This window comes from Rhipicephalus sanguineus, chromosome 7 (genome assembly GCF_013339695.2).
Source record: "Rhipicephalus sanguineus isolate Rsan-2018 chromosome 7, BIME_Rsan_1.4, whole genome shotgun sequence".
In the NCBI taxonomy this organism is placed as follows: Eukaryota; Metazoa; Arthropoda; class Arachnida; order Ixodida; family Ixodidae; genus Rhipicephalus; species Rhipicephalus sanguineus.
Genome location: NC_051182.1, coordinates 141354599 through 141376211, shown reverse-complemented (window position 1 = coordinate 141376211; position 21613 = coordinate 141354599). Strand labels below are relative to the sequence as shown.

At 45.1% G+C, this 21613-nt stretch overlaps 1 protein-coding gene across 1 annotated transcript in view; it reads right to left on the bottom strand.

The window, feature by feature from the left end:
* Positions 1-3414, bottom strand: part of LOC119399083 (COP9 signalosome complex subunit 1-like) — a 24184-nt gene extending 20770 nt beyond the window's left edge. Inside the window, exon 1 of the mRNA XM_049417524.1 lies at positions 3392-3414. Coding sequence (XP_049273481.1) covers positions 3392-3414 — 23 coding nt within the window. The remainder of the gene's footprint in view (positions 1-3391) is intronic.
* Between the last annotated feature and the right edge of the window lie 18199 nt (positions 3415-21613).

The window sequence follows — 21613 nt, the reverse complement described above, 5'->3', positions numbered from 1 at the left end:
GGGTTTCACGTCCCGAAGCTACGCTGTGATTATGAGGCAAGCCGTAGTAGGGAACTCCCGATTAATTCCTCCAAGTGAGGTTCTTTAACGTGTACCTAAATTAAGTAAAGGGGGTTCCTGCAATTTAAGCCCATCGAATCGCTGTCGCAATGGTCCGGGCTCGAACCCGCGCCCTCGGGCGTAGCAGCGCTACAGTTTATCGGCTAAGCTATCCCACAAGTAAGAGCTTAGAATAGCAGAACTTAGCTAAGGAACCGGTCCGCTCAAGCACAAAAATTCACCGGATTACTGCTGTTTCTTTTCACTGAGCCCGAAGGTGATATAACAATAATTGTTCGGCTCTTACGTCCCGAAACACGACATGATCAATGAGAGACTCCGTAGTGGAGGGCTTCACAAATTTCGACCACCTGCGGTTCTTTCACGTGCCCTTATATCTAAGCACATGGGCCTCTAGCATTTCGCCTCCATCGAAATGCGACCGCGGCGGCGACCTTCGGGTCCGCACGCAGCACCATACCCACTACGCCACCACGACGACTGAGCCGAACGTGGTTTGGCACTTAGAAAATACCAAAGTTGTTTCAGTAAGCTGTGGCAGGCCAGAACTCGTTGGGCACTTTTGCCAGCTCAACTTATAGAGCCTAAATTCTGCCGGAGGCCCATTTTTATTCAACCTTGCTTAACTTTTTTTCTTTGGGAATTTCAGGAGTTATAAATTGCCCTGATGTCGAAATATGCTTCTTAGAATTGCCTCTTTTTTTATTTCTACGCGTCTCATCTATATTTTTCACCGAGGTCCGATTGTTGAGCTCCGTAGAATGAAGTTTTGCCATTGACAAATTGAGATTTTGAAAGCGAGAACTCCTTCGGACTTCATTGGCTCAAGGATAACCTTCAACGTGCCCCCGTTCTCAGAGCGGAGACAAACCAAACCTTCTAGAGAGCCAGTTGAGAAGAAAGAATGCGAGAAACACGACTGCATTTCAAAGTAGCTCGAACATATTACCGAAGAGCGCGATTGGTTTCATTGGAACGTTGCCCAAGCTGTGTGCCGGCTCATGCATAAGGATGTGAAAACCAAGGTATCCAAACACCGATATCTTTCATGTGTGCTTTAGAAGTTTTAATGCTGTCACATGCATTCTAATATGCCTAAACTTTATTTACCTATATTTGAAGTTATCATAACGGAAGCCGGAGAATACTAAAGTCATAAGAAGCGGTAATTGTAGTAGATATCCTTGCGTAGAGTTAGGTCGTGGGATCGAATCCCAGCTACGGCGGCTGCATTTCGATGGAGGCTAAATGCTAAAGCCGGTGTACTCGGATTTAGGGTCGACGTTAAAGAATCCCAGGTGATCGAAATTTCCGCACCCCTCCACTATATGGCGTTTGTCATAATCGTATCGTGGTTTTGGGTCGTTAAACACCCGACAATGAATGTTATCTTTCACAGAGTCTGAGGCTCGTGATGTACAGCTTACCAAGCACACAATTCGTAATCTCCTTTCGTTCGGCAAACGTCATTTGCCTGAGAAAAATACGTTTTGGGCTGTCCATAGAGAGAAATTTTATATAGAAAATTCCCTCGCCGATTGTTGTACGCAGAAGAAACGTCAGAAGGGAACGTACTGCGCAGCTGGAACATATTAGCATGTACACTCAGCGTACATGCTAATACACAGCGTACATGCGTACATGCACGAAAAAAGGTTAGAATTCCCGCAGCTACAATGTATTATCGGTATCTGCTTTCTGAAGGGTGTCCCGAAACTGGCATTTTAATTAAAATACCCGACCTTGCTTGGTGCTTGGTGTATAACTGATGTTCACCTAAGCTAAAACTGGTGGCTAAAGGTTAGCTCTTGTAACAAAAACGTGGTCGATTTTCTTTTGCCTCTTTTTCGCTTTCCTCAGTGAAGTGTGACGACACAAAATAAAGGCTCTTTGTAGAAAAAACAGCCTTTTACAGAAACATGTAAAATCAGCGTCAGAATTTTACAGACCATGGGAACAACAAGAAAAGCTGAACATTCCCACTGCTTAGGCAGGCAGCCTTGAATTTATATCCACAGTCTGTTCTAAAACGCGCAAACAGCATGCACTGTGCAGTCGACCGAATAAAGTCATATATTTCTGGGAAATTCAAAGTTTTGTCCGACCGAGTGGTGTCTAAACTCTTGACGCGACTATACATCAATCCACGCTCGACAAAGCCCCTCTTGAAATGAGATGACGTCACACATTTCCCAGTTTTCTTTTCTCCAAAACGAGCGATTGGGAAAGGCAGTTTTCGCCCCCACCCGCTCCACTGGCTCTTTTCGCAATCGCTAATCCTTTGCTATAAGCGGTCCAGTTTTCATTCCAAAGGCGTTTACAAAGCAAGGCGCTTACGCGAAAGAAGACCGCCAGCAAAGGCCGCCTTTCAAGTCGGTGCCGTGTAAAGTCGAGTTTTGGAAAAACCAAGAGCACTCGCCTCGAGTGCTCTTGAAAAGAAAAGCTACTTCAGGCGCTGACAAGTGAATGCCGAGTGATCCGAGTGAATTGGTCTTGGCGGAACCGAAAAGGTTATCCTCTCTGTGGCTTCCCTCTGCCAGCGTTTATACTGCTCCATTACCTTTGGAAATTACCTTGGTCGAAACGAAGGACAGGATAACCGAGGGTTTATTTCGGTGAGAGAGGTTAAAAAATTAGCAAACGCTCAATTTGTTCGCAGCGTTTATTTATTTTTTATAAGGAGAGGTGGTGCCTGCGAGTGGCGTGGCTGCATCACTTTTACTCGGTAGTTGTCGTAAACCTTTTCAGCCATCCCCAAAATTATCAAAAAGGTCCATCGGTCGCTTATACATTTGCCGGACGACTCGAAAACGAAAGCTACCTTCTTTTCCTTTCCAATCGATTGTAATGCACGCCTCCCCCCGCGCCTTTTCTGAAAGCTTTCTGCCCCTAACATGGTTTTGCACCGCCTCGGGAATCGGCCCACCTTTGACCTCGGGACCACGTCATGCGATCACGTCATTACCTGTCAGCAAGTTATGTCTGCTCATGTTGACGTCACATATTTTGGCAAACTTTGACGCCGTGATAGGATTGCATCATCAAATGATGATGATTTTTGCATCAGTCGCGTTGACGGCGCTGACGGAACACCGTTTTCGCGTTTGATATTAGGCTTTCGCCTTAATAAACACACTAATGGACATTCGAATATCCAGTCTCAGTATTACAGTACAAATGTTCACGCAACATGAGAGTTCACATAAATGTTCTCGCGATGGAAACGTCCACACGTAAAAGAATAGTTCACCAGGACGTTAACATAACAGAAATAGGGCATTTGCAAATTGCCCTCTATGAGAATGCGCACGTAAAACAGAGGCGGACCCACAGGGGTGTGGCGCCGCCAGCCATAATACCTTGTGTTTGCACTGCGCTCTAAGCGTATAGAGCCTACGTGGGAAGTGGTCAATAAGAGCAGGAGGCTTGGCGATGCAGGAGGAGGAAGGAGGGGGGAGAGGAGGGCTGCGGTGAAACTTCGTCCCCTCTAAATCGATTTCGACATTATACAGAACATGACGGCGACGGCGGGCGATAAACATGCGGCTATAGTGCCATATAATTGCTATCACAATAAATCCTCAGAGCTAGAGAGGTATAATGAGAGGCGGTGACACCGAGCTGACAGCGTGAAGCAATTGAAGCAACCTTGATGGTGGCACCTTATCTATTTCACGCATCATACCCTAGACGGATATCAAGCTGCTACTGCCGTAAGGTTGTTACAGGATAAACCAATATCGGTGTGTATACAAACAAGAGGCAGAGCCATGCGTTTTTGGGCAGCGTGTTTGCATTGCGAGTTGGCCTGCGTGCTCCTCCGACGAGCTGTTTTACTGAGCACCTGTAGTGTTTTATTTCACCCTCCTCTTTCATAGTGTCTTTTTTTCTGTTTCTATTTTTCTACATTTCTGGAGTGTGCGCTTGTTCAAATGGGTGTGCGTTTTTTCGTGTTACGCGCTTGACTGACTTCGCGTGGGATCAATGAGTGAGCGTGTTTATGTTCCTTGTCTGTTAAGAGCGGAGCTCTTGGGCACCCGTTTCTGCGATGAGCGGCGTCGCCGTCGCTGTCGGTAGCGTTACCGATAGACATGAACAAATAAAATGATTAAAAAATGCCCAGAATAAAACGGCATTTGAACCCGGGTCCTCTGCGTGGCAGCCGAGTATTCTACAACAGAGCCACGCTGGTGCTTGAAACTCATTTGCAGCAAAAAGACTATACATGCGTCATGTTGTGCAAGGAATCGCGTTACCCTTTGTAATATAGCGTGGCAGAAGAGTGAAAATACAAACAGTCATCACACAATGCTAACGCGCCGTGTGTGTTGTTTAATGCTTCCCACCTACTGCAAGGTTTCAGCCATAATTCTCATCGTCATCAGCCACATGCAGCATCAGCAAAGTGCACATAATACCTTACAGATGTGTAGCGGATACCTCGCTTATCCGCAGAAAGATGAATAATGGCGCAGTGGGTGCTGCGCACTGCACAAAAATTATGATTTTGGCGTAGTGGATACCTTGCATGTGTACCTGAACTAGTTGCCCCAAAAAGTTTACAACGAGCTTCAAACACAGTGGCGTGCCCGAAAACGAAGCTGCGCTCAGAATTCGTATTAGGCTGTATATAGTATATATATAGAGATAGATAGATAATGATTGTGGGGGGGTTTTAGGTCCAAAAAACCATGATATGATTATGAGAGACGCCGTGTGCAGGGCTCCGGTAATTTCGACCTCCTGGGGTTCCTTAACGTGCACCTAAATCTAAGCACACGGGCATCGAGCATTTTGCCTACATCCAAATGCGGCTGTCGGCCAGGATTCGATGCCACGACCTTCGGATCAGCAGTCGAGCATTTTAACCACCAGACTACCTCGGCGGGTAAGAATTAACACTACGCGATACAGTACAAGACCTTTAATCCAGCCCATTTACGAAATGTGCGATGCCCCCCAAAACGCGCTTCAGTCTTGTAATATCTTGTCAAATAAAACTGCAGTCAGCGGACCCTCTCGAGTCTAAGGTAGCGCTACAACATCCACTAAAGCTTTGCAGTGGATGGCTACTAAACGCGCAGTTTGTTTATAGAAAAACATTTCCAGTCTGAGAAGGAATCGTTTGCGAATAGGTATCTGGTGCAAAAGAGGCCGTAATTTAACGCATTTTAAGCACTTTAAAGACGCCAATATAGCATTCAGTCCATCCGTCCCAAAGGAAACGTCCAACAAAAATCTCGATTTCTAAGCGGCTTCTATAAGGACACTACTCCAGAGCGGAACCTAAATTGGTCAAGCGAGACGCGATAACAACACGGAGCCCGAATTGCGGTGCATTTTGAATGAGGCAATCAGGCAGACGCACATCTCGCTTGAGTTTAACGATTCGAAACACGCTTGCTTCTCGTGCTCATTCTTCATTTCTTGTCTACAAATGCGCTAAGAACTTGGACAGAACAATTCTCGAACGTCACATGGATGGGGCTATGTTGCTGGGAAGAAGGTTGGCGTTGTAAATGAATAGATGCCTGAGTGCTTCTGCACTCCTAATGCACTTCTAGTACACTCCTGTACTCCTAGATACATGAGGGCTTCTATACTCGGAGCCTCAATTAGGTTCTACTGGTTAGTTAACCATTTAGTTAGTACATAGCTATGTAGTCGGTTACTTGGTCCAGTTCCAAGGTAACGGTAGTTAGTAAATAGCAAAATTAGTCGAGCAGTAGTTAATTGACTGAATAATAATAGAGCAAGTAGTTGGTTTATTATTATTGAGCTAGATGATTGGTCAGTCAGTCAGTCAGATATTGTTAAGTGAGGACGAGTCGCTTTTACAAGTCGTTATTCACACGATATATTTGCAAGAGCGGCTGCAGCGCTGACCAGACCGGCTCCGAGCTCGAGCAGCTAGCGACCCTTCGTCCTCTTCGTCGGGCGCACACGCGCGTCGACCATATGAATTCCGGCAGCCTACATGTAGCATAACCCCCGGCGGCAAAGGCGCCGTCTCGGCGCATCTAGACGTCAACGTCATTGGGCGAGTGGTACTGCTTCAGGCGTGCGACGTGTACGATGTCGCTGGCATGCGGGGTGGATGAAGACGGCGAGGCAGCAGGAGCGATTTCATAGGTGACGGGAGTCACCGCACGAAGCACTCGGTATGGCCCTGTGTACCGAGAGAGCAGTTTGTCGGACAGGCCAACGTGCCGGGTCGGAGACCATAGCAGAACCAAAGAACCGGACGAAAAGTGTACGTCGCGGTGTCGTTGATCATACCGACGGCGTTGGTTCTCTTGGGAGGTCAGAAGGCGAGTACGAGCGGCTTCGCGTGCATGAGCGGCCCGGCTGATGGCGTCCAGGGCGTATTCAGTGGTCGGAGCTGCTGGCAACGGAATGACTGTATCGAGGGGCAATGTGGGTTCGCGGCCGAACAGCAGGAAAAATGGGGAGTAACCAGCCGTGTCATGGCGCGAGGAATTGTAGGCAAATGTCACGTACGGTAGAGCAAGGTCCCAGTCGGAGTGGTCTGAGGAGACATACTTTGAAAGCATGTCGGTTAGGGTTCGATTCAGACGCTCCGTGAGGCCATTCGTTTGCGGATGGTACGACGTAGTGAGCTTGTGCCCGCGTTTCACATGAACGCAGGATGTCCGCTATGACTCTCGATAGAAATGTGCGGCCACGGTCCGTGAGCAGCTGGCGTGGAGCACCGTGTTGCAAGATCACGTCGCGCAGAAGGAAATCGGCGACATCTGTGGCGCAGCTTGTTGGAAGAGCTCGTGTGATGGCGTAGCGTGTGGCGTAGTCTGTGGCCACAGCTATTCACCTGTTGCCAGCAGAAGACAGGGGAAAAGGGCCGAGTAGGTCCAAGCCGACGCGAAAGAAGGGTTCAGACGAAATGTCGAGGGGTTGAAGGCACCCAGCCGGAAGTGTCGACGGTGTTTTGCGGCGTTGACATTTCTCAGACGCCGCGACGTATCGTCTGACGGAGCGTGCGAGACCTGGCCAATAGAAGCGACGGCGGATTCGGTCGTATGTGCGGGACACACCAAGGTGACCGGCAGTTGGAACGTCGTGAAGTTCGTGGAGTACAGCCGAGCGGAGGTGTTTGGGTACAACAAGCAGCAGAAATGGTCCGTCTGGATGAAAGTTGTGGCGGTATAGTGTACCATTCTGGAGTACGAACGAGCGATGAGATCGGTCCGAAGGTGAGGATTCGAGGCACTCGATGATAGCCCGTAAGGATGCATCACGGCGTTGCTCGTCGGCTATGTGGGTCAGTTGGGAAACGGTGCACACGCGCGCGACCATATGAATTCCGGCAGCCTACATGTAGCATATTTTTCGCCAAGAATTTCTCTCTTTCTCTTTCTAACTTTTTATTTCTTCTCTCTCTCTCTCACTCTGTACTCGTTCTATCACCCACCGATGTTATTGCAGGCCACCCCAGACGAATCGGCGCGCACGTTCTGAGAGCGAAGCAGAAGTTGACGAAGAAGATGGAGAGGAAGAAGAGGATGAAGTAAGCGCGTGCCGGTTCATGATGATGATGATCGTTTATGTTCACCCGTCGTGGACCAATGCTCGGCTGGTAAAAGCATAAAGCAAGGATGATGACGATGTATGGCATTTTGTGGCACAATGGTCGGTTGCGACCAAAGAGCGCCAAGGCAAATTATATGCAATGCTGTGATCAATGTCAACTGGTAGTTGTAATTGGCCGTAGGGGGGGGGGTCTAAATGCCGGCGCACTGAATGTGCATAAATAGATATAAATAATGAAATTATCACAACGATGACGAGGTGCGCAATATAGAATAAGTGCTTTAAAAAAACCTTATGCTAACAGATGGATAATTAAAGAAAGTACTACTACCTCAGCATCACCCTTAGAAGCGATGGTGTCTCGTTAAGTACATTAAGCATAATCCCGCAGCAGAATCCTCATGAAAGGACGCGCTACGAGTCTGTAGCATGAAGCGACAAAACAGAGGAAATGGTTTCAGAAAGGGTATTAGCATCAGGCTAAATCATTGAGATTTCTGGAGAAACTTAGTATGAAGCAAAGCAAGGGAACAGGGAAACTATGTAACGACTGTTCACGAAAGTACTGCTTCAGTTCCTGCGCGATTATTAAGAAATGATGCGTCTCAATGAGCGAACGAGTGCGCCATACATTCTTTAAACGCCTGCATCTGACGCATACCATGCGGAATAGCAGTCGAGGAGAATGCGGTCATTAGGCTCAGTGACACTGTCGTCAATGTAACGTGGATACGCACCCGAATGTTCTTTTTGAGGAGCGCGACATCAAAACGTGATTTGTGAAAGAGAAACGGATGCTGTATTGTTCTTGACTCGCAGTTGTTGCGCTTGCTCGCATGAATATGCAATTTGCTTCGAGATGCCTGCGATGTTTATTTGACGGGCTGCAGAAATAAAAGGCCTTTGTGTGTCCTAGCAGCTAACAGCTCCCTACGGTCCCATTAAACTAGAATTGCCAACGATTTACCGCAGTGCGCTCTAGGCTTCTTCAAGTGTGAAGCTCTTTTCTGCGTGCAACAACTTATTATGCCACTGGTTCAACTACGAAGGAATGCGTCCCAAGTGGCCCCTATGGCTATAACCGGATGCCGAGTCACATAGCAAGGACCAGCTACACAGAGAAATGTTATTATTTTTAGTGGTACCGGGGGACGTCTAGATCTGCCCTGCCGTTTAAAAACAACATTTATATATGTAGCCAGTCCTGGTGAGAGGCCTGAGCCGGGGTCTCCAAAATCTGCAGGATCTCTCGATCGATTAATATAACTGTTGGGGTCCTACATCCCAAAACCACGATCTGATTATGAGGCAGACAGTGGTGGAGGTCTCTGGAAATTTCGACCACCTTGGGTTTTTCAACATGCAGCTAAATCTAAGTACACGGGCCTCTAGCATTTCGCCTCCATCGAAATGCGGCTGCCGATTCGATCCCGCGGTCTTCGGGTCAGCAGTCGAGAACCATAACCGCTAGCCCACCACAGCGGGTTGATCTCTCAATAGTTATTTCCATCAATCCACAGTGGGACGAGCACCGTGTGACACTACAACTGCACTCAATTGTTTCTCTTCCAAGCATATCCGATAGAAAACTTACTTGCGGTTTTCCAAATATTCATAGGTATTCCAAAAAATGAAGATCGGTGGAATTTCGATGACTGAGGGAGCATACCGTGTTTCTCGTCGCCATTTTGCTGAATAAATTGCGCCTCTCAGTGTTTCGCACCGTGCTAATACGAGCTGGAAAGCTGGATATTTGTGAAACTGTGAGGCTTGACTGAACTGTGAAATCAGTAAGTATCACTGCATGAGCGTCGGCAGGGGGGCGCGAAAATAGACACTAGCCGCCTCCCCCCCTCCTTTTCTCAACCACACCAGGACTTGCCCCTCAACCAAGCCACACCAGCTGGCCCCCTCCCCCGGCCACAATGGAACACGGGTTTGCATCTCCCAAGAAAAAATCCTGCCGACGCCCATGTGCTGCAGCGAATGAGACGTTCGGGAAATCTGCAGACTGAGCTACAAAGACGAGAAGTCGAAGGCGCACAGCATTTATTTTCGTATTATCTTTTATTTTTTTTTTATTTCGCTTAGTTTATTCGGAGCCAACTACTGTTTTTTTTTTCTTCATTGAGTATACTCTGGCGCAGCAAGTAACCTTTCATCATCGCCAATACCAGATTTACGCTTTCGTCGGGAGGCTGTAGGACCGCGTATAGAGCATCAATTCCACTTAGGATGTTCAATCATTAATACATTAGCACATGGTGACAGAGCCCGTGTCATGCGCTTTAGTCGCAATGGTCTAAAATAATAAGCTGATATTGTAAATTGGAATTAATGGCCTACGACGACACGGTGCCCGCATTTTTTTTTATTTCTTGAAAATTAAGGCGCCACGAACATACTCTCATGTAGACACTTATTTTTTCTTGGACTATGCTATTTGTATTTCTTTAAGGAGCAGCCGATACGAGCGACCTCATAACGAAGTAATTGCGACATACCGCAACATAGGCTGCGAAAGAAGAGGAATGGATCAAGGGCTCGTTTTATTTGTTATATACAACCTAATTAATCAAACAGACAATGAAGCCATGGAAGGCATAGCTAGGGACCTTATTTATGGCCTTTGACTGTAGTGTAGGAATTAGAATATTATAGGAAAGGAAATAAAGTAGACGAAAAGACATCTTCCCGTCGGAACAGAACTCAGAACCTTCGGATATCGCGTTCGATGCTGTAGGCTGCGGTAGCTTACGATATTCTAAAATCAGTGCTGAGCACCCCTCGCTGAGTGCGGTACAGTGTTTGGTACCGCACCTACTCGCTGGAATTGTGATATTTGTTTATTATAATTACTATAATCACGGCTATCGCAAAATTATTGTAGTTATTGTGGTCGTTACCAGAGGGAGGGAAGGAACGGGATGGAGAAGGAAGGCAGTGATGAGAATTAGTCTAGAGAAACGGGCATGCTACACTATACTGGGGAATGGGATGTGGGAGTTGAAAGTTAGAGTCAGAGAGAAAGAGAGAAAGAAAGATGAAGAGGGGGAGCACACACACGCCATGGTCACACGCCTCGCAGTCAAAGCATCACTGTTGGCCTGCCTATTACCGGCGGTTGAAGTCTGTTGTCTTCAAGAATTTTAGCAATGCCTTCGCCGCCTTCATCGGCAATGACTTCTCGGACGACATTCCAAAATGGTTACTGCCGTCAGCGGTCTGGGGCTAAGGCCAGCTAGAGCGACTGCGGCTGATTGTCCCTGCACATGGTAGCCAGGACAGTCGCAGAAGATGTGTTGTGATGTCTCCTCGCTACCACAGTTGTCACAAGGAGGGTTGTCAGATATTACGATGCAAAAGCAATAATAACAATCTTATCACTACGATCATAAGATAGCACCTTTGCGATCATTATGAAGGTCGTGACCATGGTGATTGTGATGGTTGTGATCATGAAAGCCCATTAGTTGATATACATACTTGAAGGTATGTGCTCAAGGTGTGCGTCCTTATAAGTTCAGGACGAACATGAGATAGAAAGAGTAGGGAACTCGAAACGACGTAAATTATGCCGTAAGGGAAAACCAGTGAATGTAATCCTGGGGAGAAAGTCAGGAAGTTATAATAATGCGAGCACGGAATTATAGAATTATGTTTCGCGCGTCAGCTTTGAAATTCTGTTCGTTGTGGGTTGTCAAGCGTATGGCTTTCCATTTGACTTACAACGCAGCCAAGATGGCAACTAAGGTAAAAGTTTCATAGCTCTGGCGCGAAAGATTAGCTAGCACTCAGTGTTACCTGTTTTTCACAAGCGCGTCTCCGAAAACACAGACCAGCATTTCACTGCGGATTAAATAACGTAGTAGGGGCTACCGCCTGCGAACAAATTGGCTTAGACGACAAAAGAAAACATGTCTGGACTTTCGCTGACCAAAACGACCATTAGCTGTGGGCATCGCAAATATGCAGAGCGCTCAAAGTGTACGCCGGCTTGTTCGTATGAATACGTCGTAGTTGCTCGCGCTTGCACGGGCAGACATATAAATCATGCACTCGAGTCCGCACTGTTATTATGGCCTACTGTGGTTTGTGGGGAAGGAAAGTTTAGAGGGCGAAAGTTGCGGCCCTGCTCACGTAATTACAGGGGTCGCTATGGCAACGCGCGCGCTTTGTTAGACGGAAGCCACCTGATTAACGTCTGGTCTGGGGGCTTGCCTGTCTGTCATATGAGCTAACTACATTTACTGTAGCTCTAATGCAAATAACCTTGACCTACTAGTTCCATATTTCCACGAACTAACATTCTTCTCCATTTATATGTGTATGTATAAACAAGAGTAGAGAAATGAATCAATAACTCTTGTACTCTGTTAGACACAACCTAATGTGAAACCGACAGACAAGCAAGGCAAGGAAGGCATAGGGGACAGTAGGCTCAGTGATATATATATATATATATATATATAGTTAAAAAAATCAAGCACGTAGGAAAAATTGTTCTGTAAAGGACTGACGTTTCGGCCGTGGGACCGGCCGAAACGTCAGTCCAGTCCTTTACAGAACAATTTTTCCTACGTGCTTGATTTTTTTTGAACTTTTACTTCCGGGTCCGCACTTCATATATATATATATATATATATATATATATATATATATATATATATATATATATGCGCGTTTTTTCAAAACCAACTGTTTCATGGGTTGGAGTTTTCGTCAGAGGCCGGGCAATCATAAGGCGTAATGACAAAAGTGGCCGTGTCCTCTCAAACCTTGCTCAATCGCAAATAGGAAACAACGAAAAAGACGGCAAAACAGAGACGAAATTCAAAACAATAACCACATATTAACGAGCTTAGAAGCAAAAGTCTTCAGGACTTTTCTTTAACGAAGGCACGGTGTTACATTAGAGAGTCCTCTAACTTATGTTCAATACCAACGCATTTTCCAGTTGGACTCAGCGTAATCTTTTAGGAACAGCCTAGCTCTCTCCCATCGTAAAGTACATCGTACTCGAAATAGTCTGCCTTTCTTTCTCTACCTGGCCTTTTTTTTTGTTTTAAGCAGACAACGCAGTAAAGCAAGCCGCTTCTTTGAAGGCTTCTTTGGAATCCAGGGTAGGATTATAAGCATCGGGACAAATAAGCCGATAAAGGTCACGTGACCAGAACAACTCCACAAAGCAATGTATCCTTTCATTGTTTCTAATCCCTTGTCGTGTCACATGTCTCGGACACACTGACTGGTTTAATGCGGCGACTGTCGGTTTATCTTTGAAACCCCTCACACGTTTCACGTGGCTGGAAGGGGCCCTAATCCTGTCGCTAATCCCAGATTACACGTGATCCGAGAGGTCAAGAAATAAAGTTGTTCCGCCGCGAAGAAGGCTGTCCCAGTGAGGAAATAGCGAATGTACTTCAGAGGATTTCACTGAAGGTTAAAAATGGAGCTTAAACTCTGGTTGTCAGTTTTAATTATAATTACAATAATTAAAGCGGAATGAACGGTGTGGTTCATAGCTTTAAAGAATATTACCTCAGACAAAAGATATCGACAGTGATAACGCTTCACTTTTTTACACAAAATCTCAGCAATATGTTTTAAAACCTGCTGCTGTGGTGTAGTGGTTATGGTGTTCGACTGCTGCCCGGAGGTTGCAGGATCGAGTCCCAGCAGCGGCGGCCGCATTTAGATGGAGGTGAAATGCTAGAGGCGCGTGTGCTTAGATTTAGAGCACGTTAATGAACCCCAGGTGGTCAAAATTTGCGGAGCCCTCCACTACAGCGTCTCTCATAAGCATATCGTTGTTTTGGGACGTAAAACACTAACAATTATAATACTTTCTTTAATATTACAGGCAGAGCTAACGGGCCACTTCAAATACTTTTACAAAACATCATTCATATCGAACCCTCAAGGACTTTCTTGATCGAAGAGCTCGCGAATAGTAAATCAAATTTTAGCGAAGAATTAGCAGCAAGTGCGAAATAAAATCTTTATCATTCTTTGTGTAACCCTGTATTACCAATGGTTACCTACAATTACCGCTAAACCCCACGGTAACCAACCAAATTTGCCAAAAGTGCTGCTATCATGCGTATACACTATAGGCATAAGCTGCGCAAGATTTGTAGGCCTCACACAAAGTTATGCACTCTGACCTTCCTGAGGAGGACGCATATAGGAGGAATCATGTAAAAATTACGCGGCTAGACATGAAAAAAGAAAAGCTCTAAAATGCTGTGTAATGAAATTCGAAATTCCCTGATGCCAATTTTCGAAACCCATGCGAGAATTTGAGCTCAGTTCGTCTTTCTAATTAATCAATAAGGGTTAGTACAACTGACCAAGAAGAAAAAGAAGCAGCAGAAGAAGATGGCTTGAGCCTTCGAGTCGACTTAGGCGAACGCATAAGTGACCGCGCGATTTTTTCTTCGTGACCAGCGTTCCATTGTCTGTTAATATAGGTCCTTTTTGTGTAATATTTTACTAGGCTCTGTGTACACTCCGTCGGCCACTATCACGCGTATTGAAAGGTTGACAACCTCTTTGCTGAACGAAATTGCGATAGTTCGTCAAATGCGGTGCAAATCGGCAAACGGTGACATTGCATTCTTTCTTTACAACTCTCTGTGTTGATCAAGAGAACGACCTTATTACTCGAATGCAAACACTGACTCGCAGGCATTTGAATCAGAGCCTGTGGAGAGCCTGGATACCGTGACAGATCGTGGAGGTCAACACTGTCTGAAAAGACGAGCTCTGCTTGCACCGCAATTCAAGATAGAATGAGGCTTGCCAGTGTTGCTGCTCGAGGATCGCTTTTGTTTGTGAACTTCTTGTCTAGGTTTGCCAAGGACGGCGCGAAAGTAGAAGCGATGTTTACTCTCAGAATTCAGTATCTGTGGTGATATTCACAGCTCGTGTGTTGTTTTTATTTTCTTTGTCTGATTCATTTCAGCACCGTCGGGATGTGTACCGTATGTCCGTCTGCACACAATATTTTTGCACTCGGTCCTACTCACAAAAAAACTAAATCTTCTATATGGTCTCCCTTCACACGTTTTTTTTTGTAGGTTAATATTTCACTTTCACCATTTTTTACGTTTGTCCAACTTTTTATACCGTTAAGCTCTGAGCCAATGGTACCCCCAGAAGAGCTGCAGCTCTAGAAATGTGTTTTGCACTATGATCTTAGGGGCAGTGCAAGCTATGCAAATAGTGCATTCACAGAAGTATCACTTCACGTTAAAGGGTTGTTGCCTTTTCTATACGATGGTTTTTAATACAGAAAAATAGTTTTTTATATTGTAACAGCCTGCGTGCGTAAGCCAACTCAAATACCGCTTATCGGCGCACGTTTGTGGTCCTTATTTTCGGAAAGTGTTGTTCCACTCAGATACTTTCAGCTCTCGTGAAGACGGGCTAAACTGTGGTTAATATAGTCGAGTATAGGGCTGGATTGTGCTGACTAAAGATGGATAGATATTTCATAATGCTGACTACAGTGGCTAACATGGCTAAACAGTGGTTTACAATGGCAATAGGCTTGGCTAAATGTTGGCAACATCGGCTGGTGTTCAACGTTCGCTGAATTTAGTTATTCTGTTACAACACGAACATTGCATTGAAACACGCACAGGGTACATTTGCAGTCGCCTAAGAGGAATTGAAGGCGAAAGCAATCTTTTTTTTTCTCATTCTATGAGAAACCTCCCCCCCCCCCCCCCCCACCACACACACACCTCGACAGATTTACGCACCTAACATGGTTTACACTGCCTCCCGGATAGGATATTTTGTAAATTTTCTGCATCTCACGTGGTTTTGCATGGCTTCCGGGATCGGCCTACCTTTTACCATGATATGATTAGTGTGGTGACGCCCCCATTGAGGTAACAATGACGTCACAAGTTCTTGAGATCTGTAACGTTATCAAGTTTATCGCCTTGTGAGGTGACGTTTTGCATCGTTTGTGTTGACGTTATGTGACATTTTGTGTTTTATGAGGCACCTAAGGGTTTCGCTTTGATAAATAACAATGAAGTAATTCACGTGTCAGGTACATTTTTATCTCGAGTGTCTTACTAAGGTACCTTCAGACTCACCCGCTATCACTGGCGTTTGACGTCGAACGCAAAGAACGCAAGGGTATAACATTTTCTCTGCTTTTGCGTCAAACATTTTTCTGAGACAATAACCTGGAAGGGTAAAGCTAGAATATAAACAACAAGGGGACTCTTCAGATTACGGAGGGAAACGGAGCTTAATTGTTTCGTGAACGCAACCTTAAGCGCACCGAGGCAGTTAACGAGAAAAGTTGCACACAATCAAGGGAGTTACCATGCTACGTTCTCGCTTACGCAAACAAGTCAAACTTTCTTTTCGCATATCCTTTCGCGCTCATTAGTGACTTCTCTTGAAAATCTGGATAAGTTGCAATTTTGCATGCTTCTGTACGCTCTCATTAGGGTGCAAGCGTTAGCGAATGACCGGCCCCAACTTGTAGCAGGGTATGCTGACAGTACCTTCGAAGTTCGTTCGCTGAGAGCTTAGCCTTCAACAAATTACTTTATAAATGTTGAGCAAGAAACATTCTTCAAGATGCTGATGCCCTTGTTGTCTCTAGCCCTCGGATATCTTAGTAGAAAATGTAAATCAAGACATTGTCATTTACGAAACTGCTGCTTGACAAAGTTAGCTTCCTTGACCTCCACTGAATTTTGTCCCTAATAAGGAAGAGGCGGATGGCAGGAAGGTTCTTAGATAAATCAAGCAGAATAAGTTGAATAATATACAAGTTTCTATCAGACGCTTGATAAAACAAATTCAGAACCCTTCCACTATTGTGAAGATGCAAGCGATCGAAGCACCAGCTGAGGCTGTACGTTCTACAGCAGCGACTTCACCTTGGTTTGGCACCGATTCGCAGTATCAATTCACGGTATCGATTCGGAAGGAGGCCACGAAAAAACAGCGAATGCAGGAAAGTTGAATCAAGGACACACTCTTTGAGCTTCAACACTGCGATAAGACTCGTTCGTAAGTTATAGTGGTTTGAGAAAAACCATTTATTCTCCGACAAATAAAAAGGTTTTCATCTCAGCAGAAATCGCAGCACTTGTCAGAAGTTCGGAAACACTGACTTTGTCGCAATACTGCTGGCAGCATTGCAGTGTCTTGACATGAACATGAACTACCATGAAGTACAAAAGGGGCGCATCATTTTTAGGTGTAAAAACGCCTATCAAAGAATTAAATGTTGCGTAGAGGCGCATTTTTAAAGGAATTTTTGTTTCAGAGAAGGCTACGTGGGAACACCCAGCAACGCGCTGCAAGCTTATGAGGAAAGCATGGTAAGCTTACAGTTGCCAGAGAAGCTTAGCAGGTGAGCATAGAAGTTAGCATGGCAGGTGGGGTTAGTCTGTTATCCGGAGCGGGTAATTGCACCGCGCGAACACATGATGAGTTGACATCGAAATTTCTTCACCACGCTTTGATGAATCCGATGACAGGGAAGAAAATTTAAGGAATCCTTGCCCTATCGGAATAAGGGGGCCGAGCGAAGCTCGGCGTGTACGTGCCTGACGCACTACTTTTTTGTTTATTTGTTTCTTTCTTTCATCGCATTGCGCAATGCTCCCTCCTAACATGTTGCTTTCTCAGTGCCGGAAAATAAACCTTCATTCACGTGCTCAGCAGCTCAACACTTCAGTTACTACAGGAAGCAACGAAGTCCATGGCGTTCATATCCAGGCAACAATGAAATGTGGCAACATGAAGTGGCAAGTGACCTCGATAAAAGATCAGATTTTCATACCAGAAACGGCTGATCACCGATAAGTCCACAATCAAGAGAGCATCCCTTATTGGAAGACGGCGCATACAAATACACAGATGACCGCACACCTTCGAAAGCCTGAGTTGCGTACACCCTCATTTCTGCACCCTCGCCGGCGCCTGTGTTTTCGCGAACTACGGCGCAGCCGCCAACATCACCGAAATTTTTGTCTCATAGACGCTTCGCTTGAATAGCGATGGCTCGTGGCTTCTAAAGGAGTGGCGTTACGCACTACATCTTCGGAGGACATCGTTATCCTTGGGGGGGAGCAGGATGAGAGAGTACAGAGTTCAAAGACTGCTGACTCGATGTACTCTTACTTCCTCTTACACTTTAGCGAGCGCTGAAGTGTCAAAGCTTGAGGCAATACCGATAGGGATATGTCGTGAGCAAAGGTGATGCACTTGCGCAAAGAGGTCCGGAATCTAATAAACCGCTGCAATTTCCCACAACAGCATATTAAGCTCGACAACGTTCTGTAAAGGCGATTTGCGGACTCTTTCTAAGAAAGACCATTCGCCACGGTGGTCTAGTGGTTGTGGCGCTCAACTGCTCACCCGAAGGTCGCGGAATCGAATCCCGGCTGCGGCAGCCGCATTTTCGATGGAGGCAAAAATGTCTTGAGGCCCGTGTACTTAGATTTTAGTGCACGTTAAAGAACCCCAGGTGATCGGAATTCCCGGAACCCTCCACTACGGCGTCCCTCATAATCATATCGTGGTTTTGGGACGTTAAACAAAAAAAACTGTGATTTGCGCGCTACGAACGGTAGGTATTGGGAATCAGTTGACGTTTTGTTTTTTCAAAGTGAGGAAGAGCAGTACAATTGAAGCAGTTCGAGGATTTGAAAAGTAGAATCTGTGGAAACGGAAAGTGGACTTTCAATGCGACTTAATGAGATCTCAAGTGAAGGGATATGACAAGCACATTTGGCCACTCCGTTTTAGACCCTGTAACGGTCGCGTCGTTCACATGACGCATTTTGATTAATTTATTTTAGATGTGAAATTGGTAAATTCTACATGTATTCTCGATGAAGTCTGCATGAAATGTAGAACTGGACGCACAAGCTTCAGAGATGCCCGCCATATCTTGAAGCCATGAGGCTGTGTTAAATGATGAGCTGAACCCTTGCCGAAACATCGATTTACAAGTTTTTGTTTAATTACGTGAACTGGAGAATGTATTCTTGAGAAAAAACTGAAAGTTTACTTGGACTTCACAGAAACCATGCTCAATGTGGAGAGGAGAGGCGTCTTGAGTGCTTCATACAAGAACCATATAACCACGCAATATTTCTTAGTACCGAATGTTCTAGATCCTGGTTACCCGTTGAATCAGTAGCAGAATATGATTGTTTTATCCGAGTTTCCTGTTATTTCGTCTGTGGATATTGAATTTCGAGTTTTGCAGAACGAAGCCAGCAGTTTCCAATAAAGCAATATGGTTACTTCAGCTCTTACCGTTTTGCATTTGCTTTCGCATCTGAATAACAAAGACAACGAGGTAGCCATTACTGCGGCGTGCTGTTTTTTACTTCTCTCATTGATTCCAATAAGAACAGCCATTCGGAAAATTTCTGTATACTGAGACAAAATTGCTGAAAAAGAAACAAATAGAGAATCTTCTCGTTCGACAGGCAATCACATTTGCGTGCAGAGAGCGATCAGTCAATTCCATGATTCACCCAGTTCTTTACCGCGCGTCACGAAATGAAAATCACTTTAGTCTCCGCTGCAAAAGCGTCCTTTCCGTGAGAATCGTACATAAATCACAGCTTCGAGTACGCAGACAGTGCAATCTATTCAAAGTTCTCTTCCGTGGAAGCAGTTTGCCGAGAAAAGCAATTTCTCGAAGTGCCGTTTGCGATATCTTGCAGTGGGCATTCCGACAGCTTAAAGGAAGCAGCATCTTCCTGCATGTCGATAGGTTGAAGAAGAAATGTGGTAAGCTTTTTTTTCTGAATGCTTAGGAGGGACCTGCGTATCGCTTTCTTCTACCAGCTGCACAGCTCAATGGAATTAGAAAAAGAATTAATAATGTTGTCGCAAGGCCCTTTTATCAAAGTACGTGGACTTGATGTCCCATTGCATTATTGGACTCCGGGACAGAATTCTGTAGACGATTTTGTTTTGTTATTGTCGTAATGAAAGTTGTTGTAGTACAGATCTAAAAAAATAAATAAAACGGAAAACATGGTTTCGTGAGAATGCTCGTCAATGTATTCATCAAGTCCACGACGTGATGCATACTTTCGTTGCACTTCATTTTATCTTTCCAGAAAGTCTCTAAATTCTTGGAAGCAACCCACCGATTTGAGATTGGCTGAACTGTTTAATGGCCTATTTTGTTCTGCGCAGATTTTGTTTTTTCCTACATCGCAACCAGTGTGGGCGCTAACGCGTTACGAGTAACACCGTTACCGGTAACGCGTTGCTTTTTTCGGCAACTTAGTAACGCACTCGTTGCCATTGCGTAACTGTTCACGGGTAACCTAGTTACGTTAAAAGTTTTCGGTAACGTGAGGTGTCACGTTACGCGTAACGTTTTGTTCCGCTTATCCGGGGAGTCTTACGCAAAACTCCTTCGTCTCGCATGGGCCACATTCTCAGAGCTATCCTTCTGTCGCAGCGACGGACCGCTGTCGGCCAGCCAGGAGTTGACAATAAGAGCATCATCGAATGCGTCCTTCGACCGCCTACCTATTTAGCGTAGGTGGTGACGTATTCAATAAGAAGCGAGGCAAGTTGTACAACAGCTTTAAAATGAAGCTGTTACTTAAGTTCTTCAAGTTGTAGTTGTCAGAGATTTGTCACTGCAGTGCTATAGCCCTGTTTATCAGTTCTATTTTCGAAATAAAATTTGCTTCTATCTGCTTCGAAGTGGGGTATAAGTTTCTGCTAGTTAAATTTCTGAGAGAGAGAGGCTGACCTTGAACGCCTTCGCATAAACACTGGCAATTTTCGCGGCAATTGTATAAGAGGGCCAATAACGCTGCAGATAATTTTTTCCCTGCACTTTGCAATGATTTCCTTATTTCTACATGATCTGCGCATACGTTTTGTGCGCTGGTAGAAGCACGCAGTCAGAATTACCGCAAACTTGCTGAGAGATCACTGATGTTTTGTTTCCTGAGAGCGTTTATGATGAAATCTCCTTTTGAGTTTAATGTCCCTTTGAGAAATGGCATTACCAGGTGCCACGAAGTTACAAGCCATCACATGCAACTCTACAACAAACATTAGGCCACTATAATATTGCTAAATTCCGGCACAATCTTGAAGAGTTTTCTACTCATATCAGTAATTCAGCTACAATCGTTGTTTTTGTCAGAGGTCTTATGTGAAATATAAAATGAGGTTTATTAAATTGTTATTCTGGTTCCTGAAGCGATGGCGCACGGATTAAAATTTTTGATCGTGGAGTAATGGCAGCAGCAACGTGCGTTACTTTTTTTTTGGTAGCGGTAACACGTTACATTTTTTTGTAGGTAACGTAGGGCGATAAGGCTTTTTTGTTAGCGTAACGAGTAATGTATTTACTTTTCTTCGGTAACGCATACAACGCTGTTCACAACCTCTAAGCACAAAACGTTTTGACGAAAGCGCGAATAGACACGGACAGGCGCTGTCTTCCAAATGAAAATTTATTCCAAGGAGAGACGTTTCTGTCACATAAAAACAAAGAAAAAACCAGATGAACCAGCATGGCCAACCTATCTCTGACCAGGAAGGAGAGGCCTTCTTGGAAGGGCGCTTGGTATAACTCACTGATTAGTGGATGCGTGCCTGTCCATTGTGCACATGTGTGCCATATTTCATTTTGTTTTTTGTTTGCTTTATGCGATATATATGTCTCCCGTTGAAATAAATCTTCAATTGTAAGTTAACTCCTGTCCGCTTCTTTTCGTCTTATAGACCAAGCGTCTTGCGCTTAAAGAAGGTCTAGCATGGAGTACCACCTAGCTCGAACTCACACGTTATTAAAGATTTCTTCAATTCGATATTGTGGAACTATATATATATATATATATATATATATCCTCGGCATATATATCCACGGCAAGAGCTCGCGAATTTTTTTTTTTTACCTTGGTCGGCGTCCTTCGGTGTTTTCACCAATGATGTTTTTTTTAGACGTAGCCCAGGACAGAAAAAG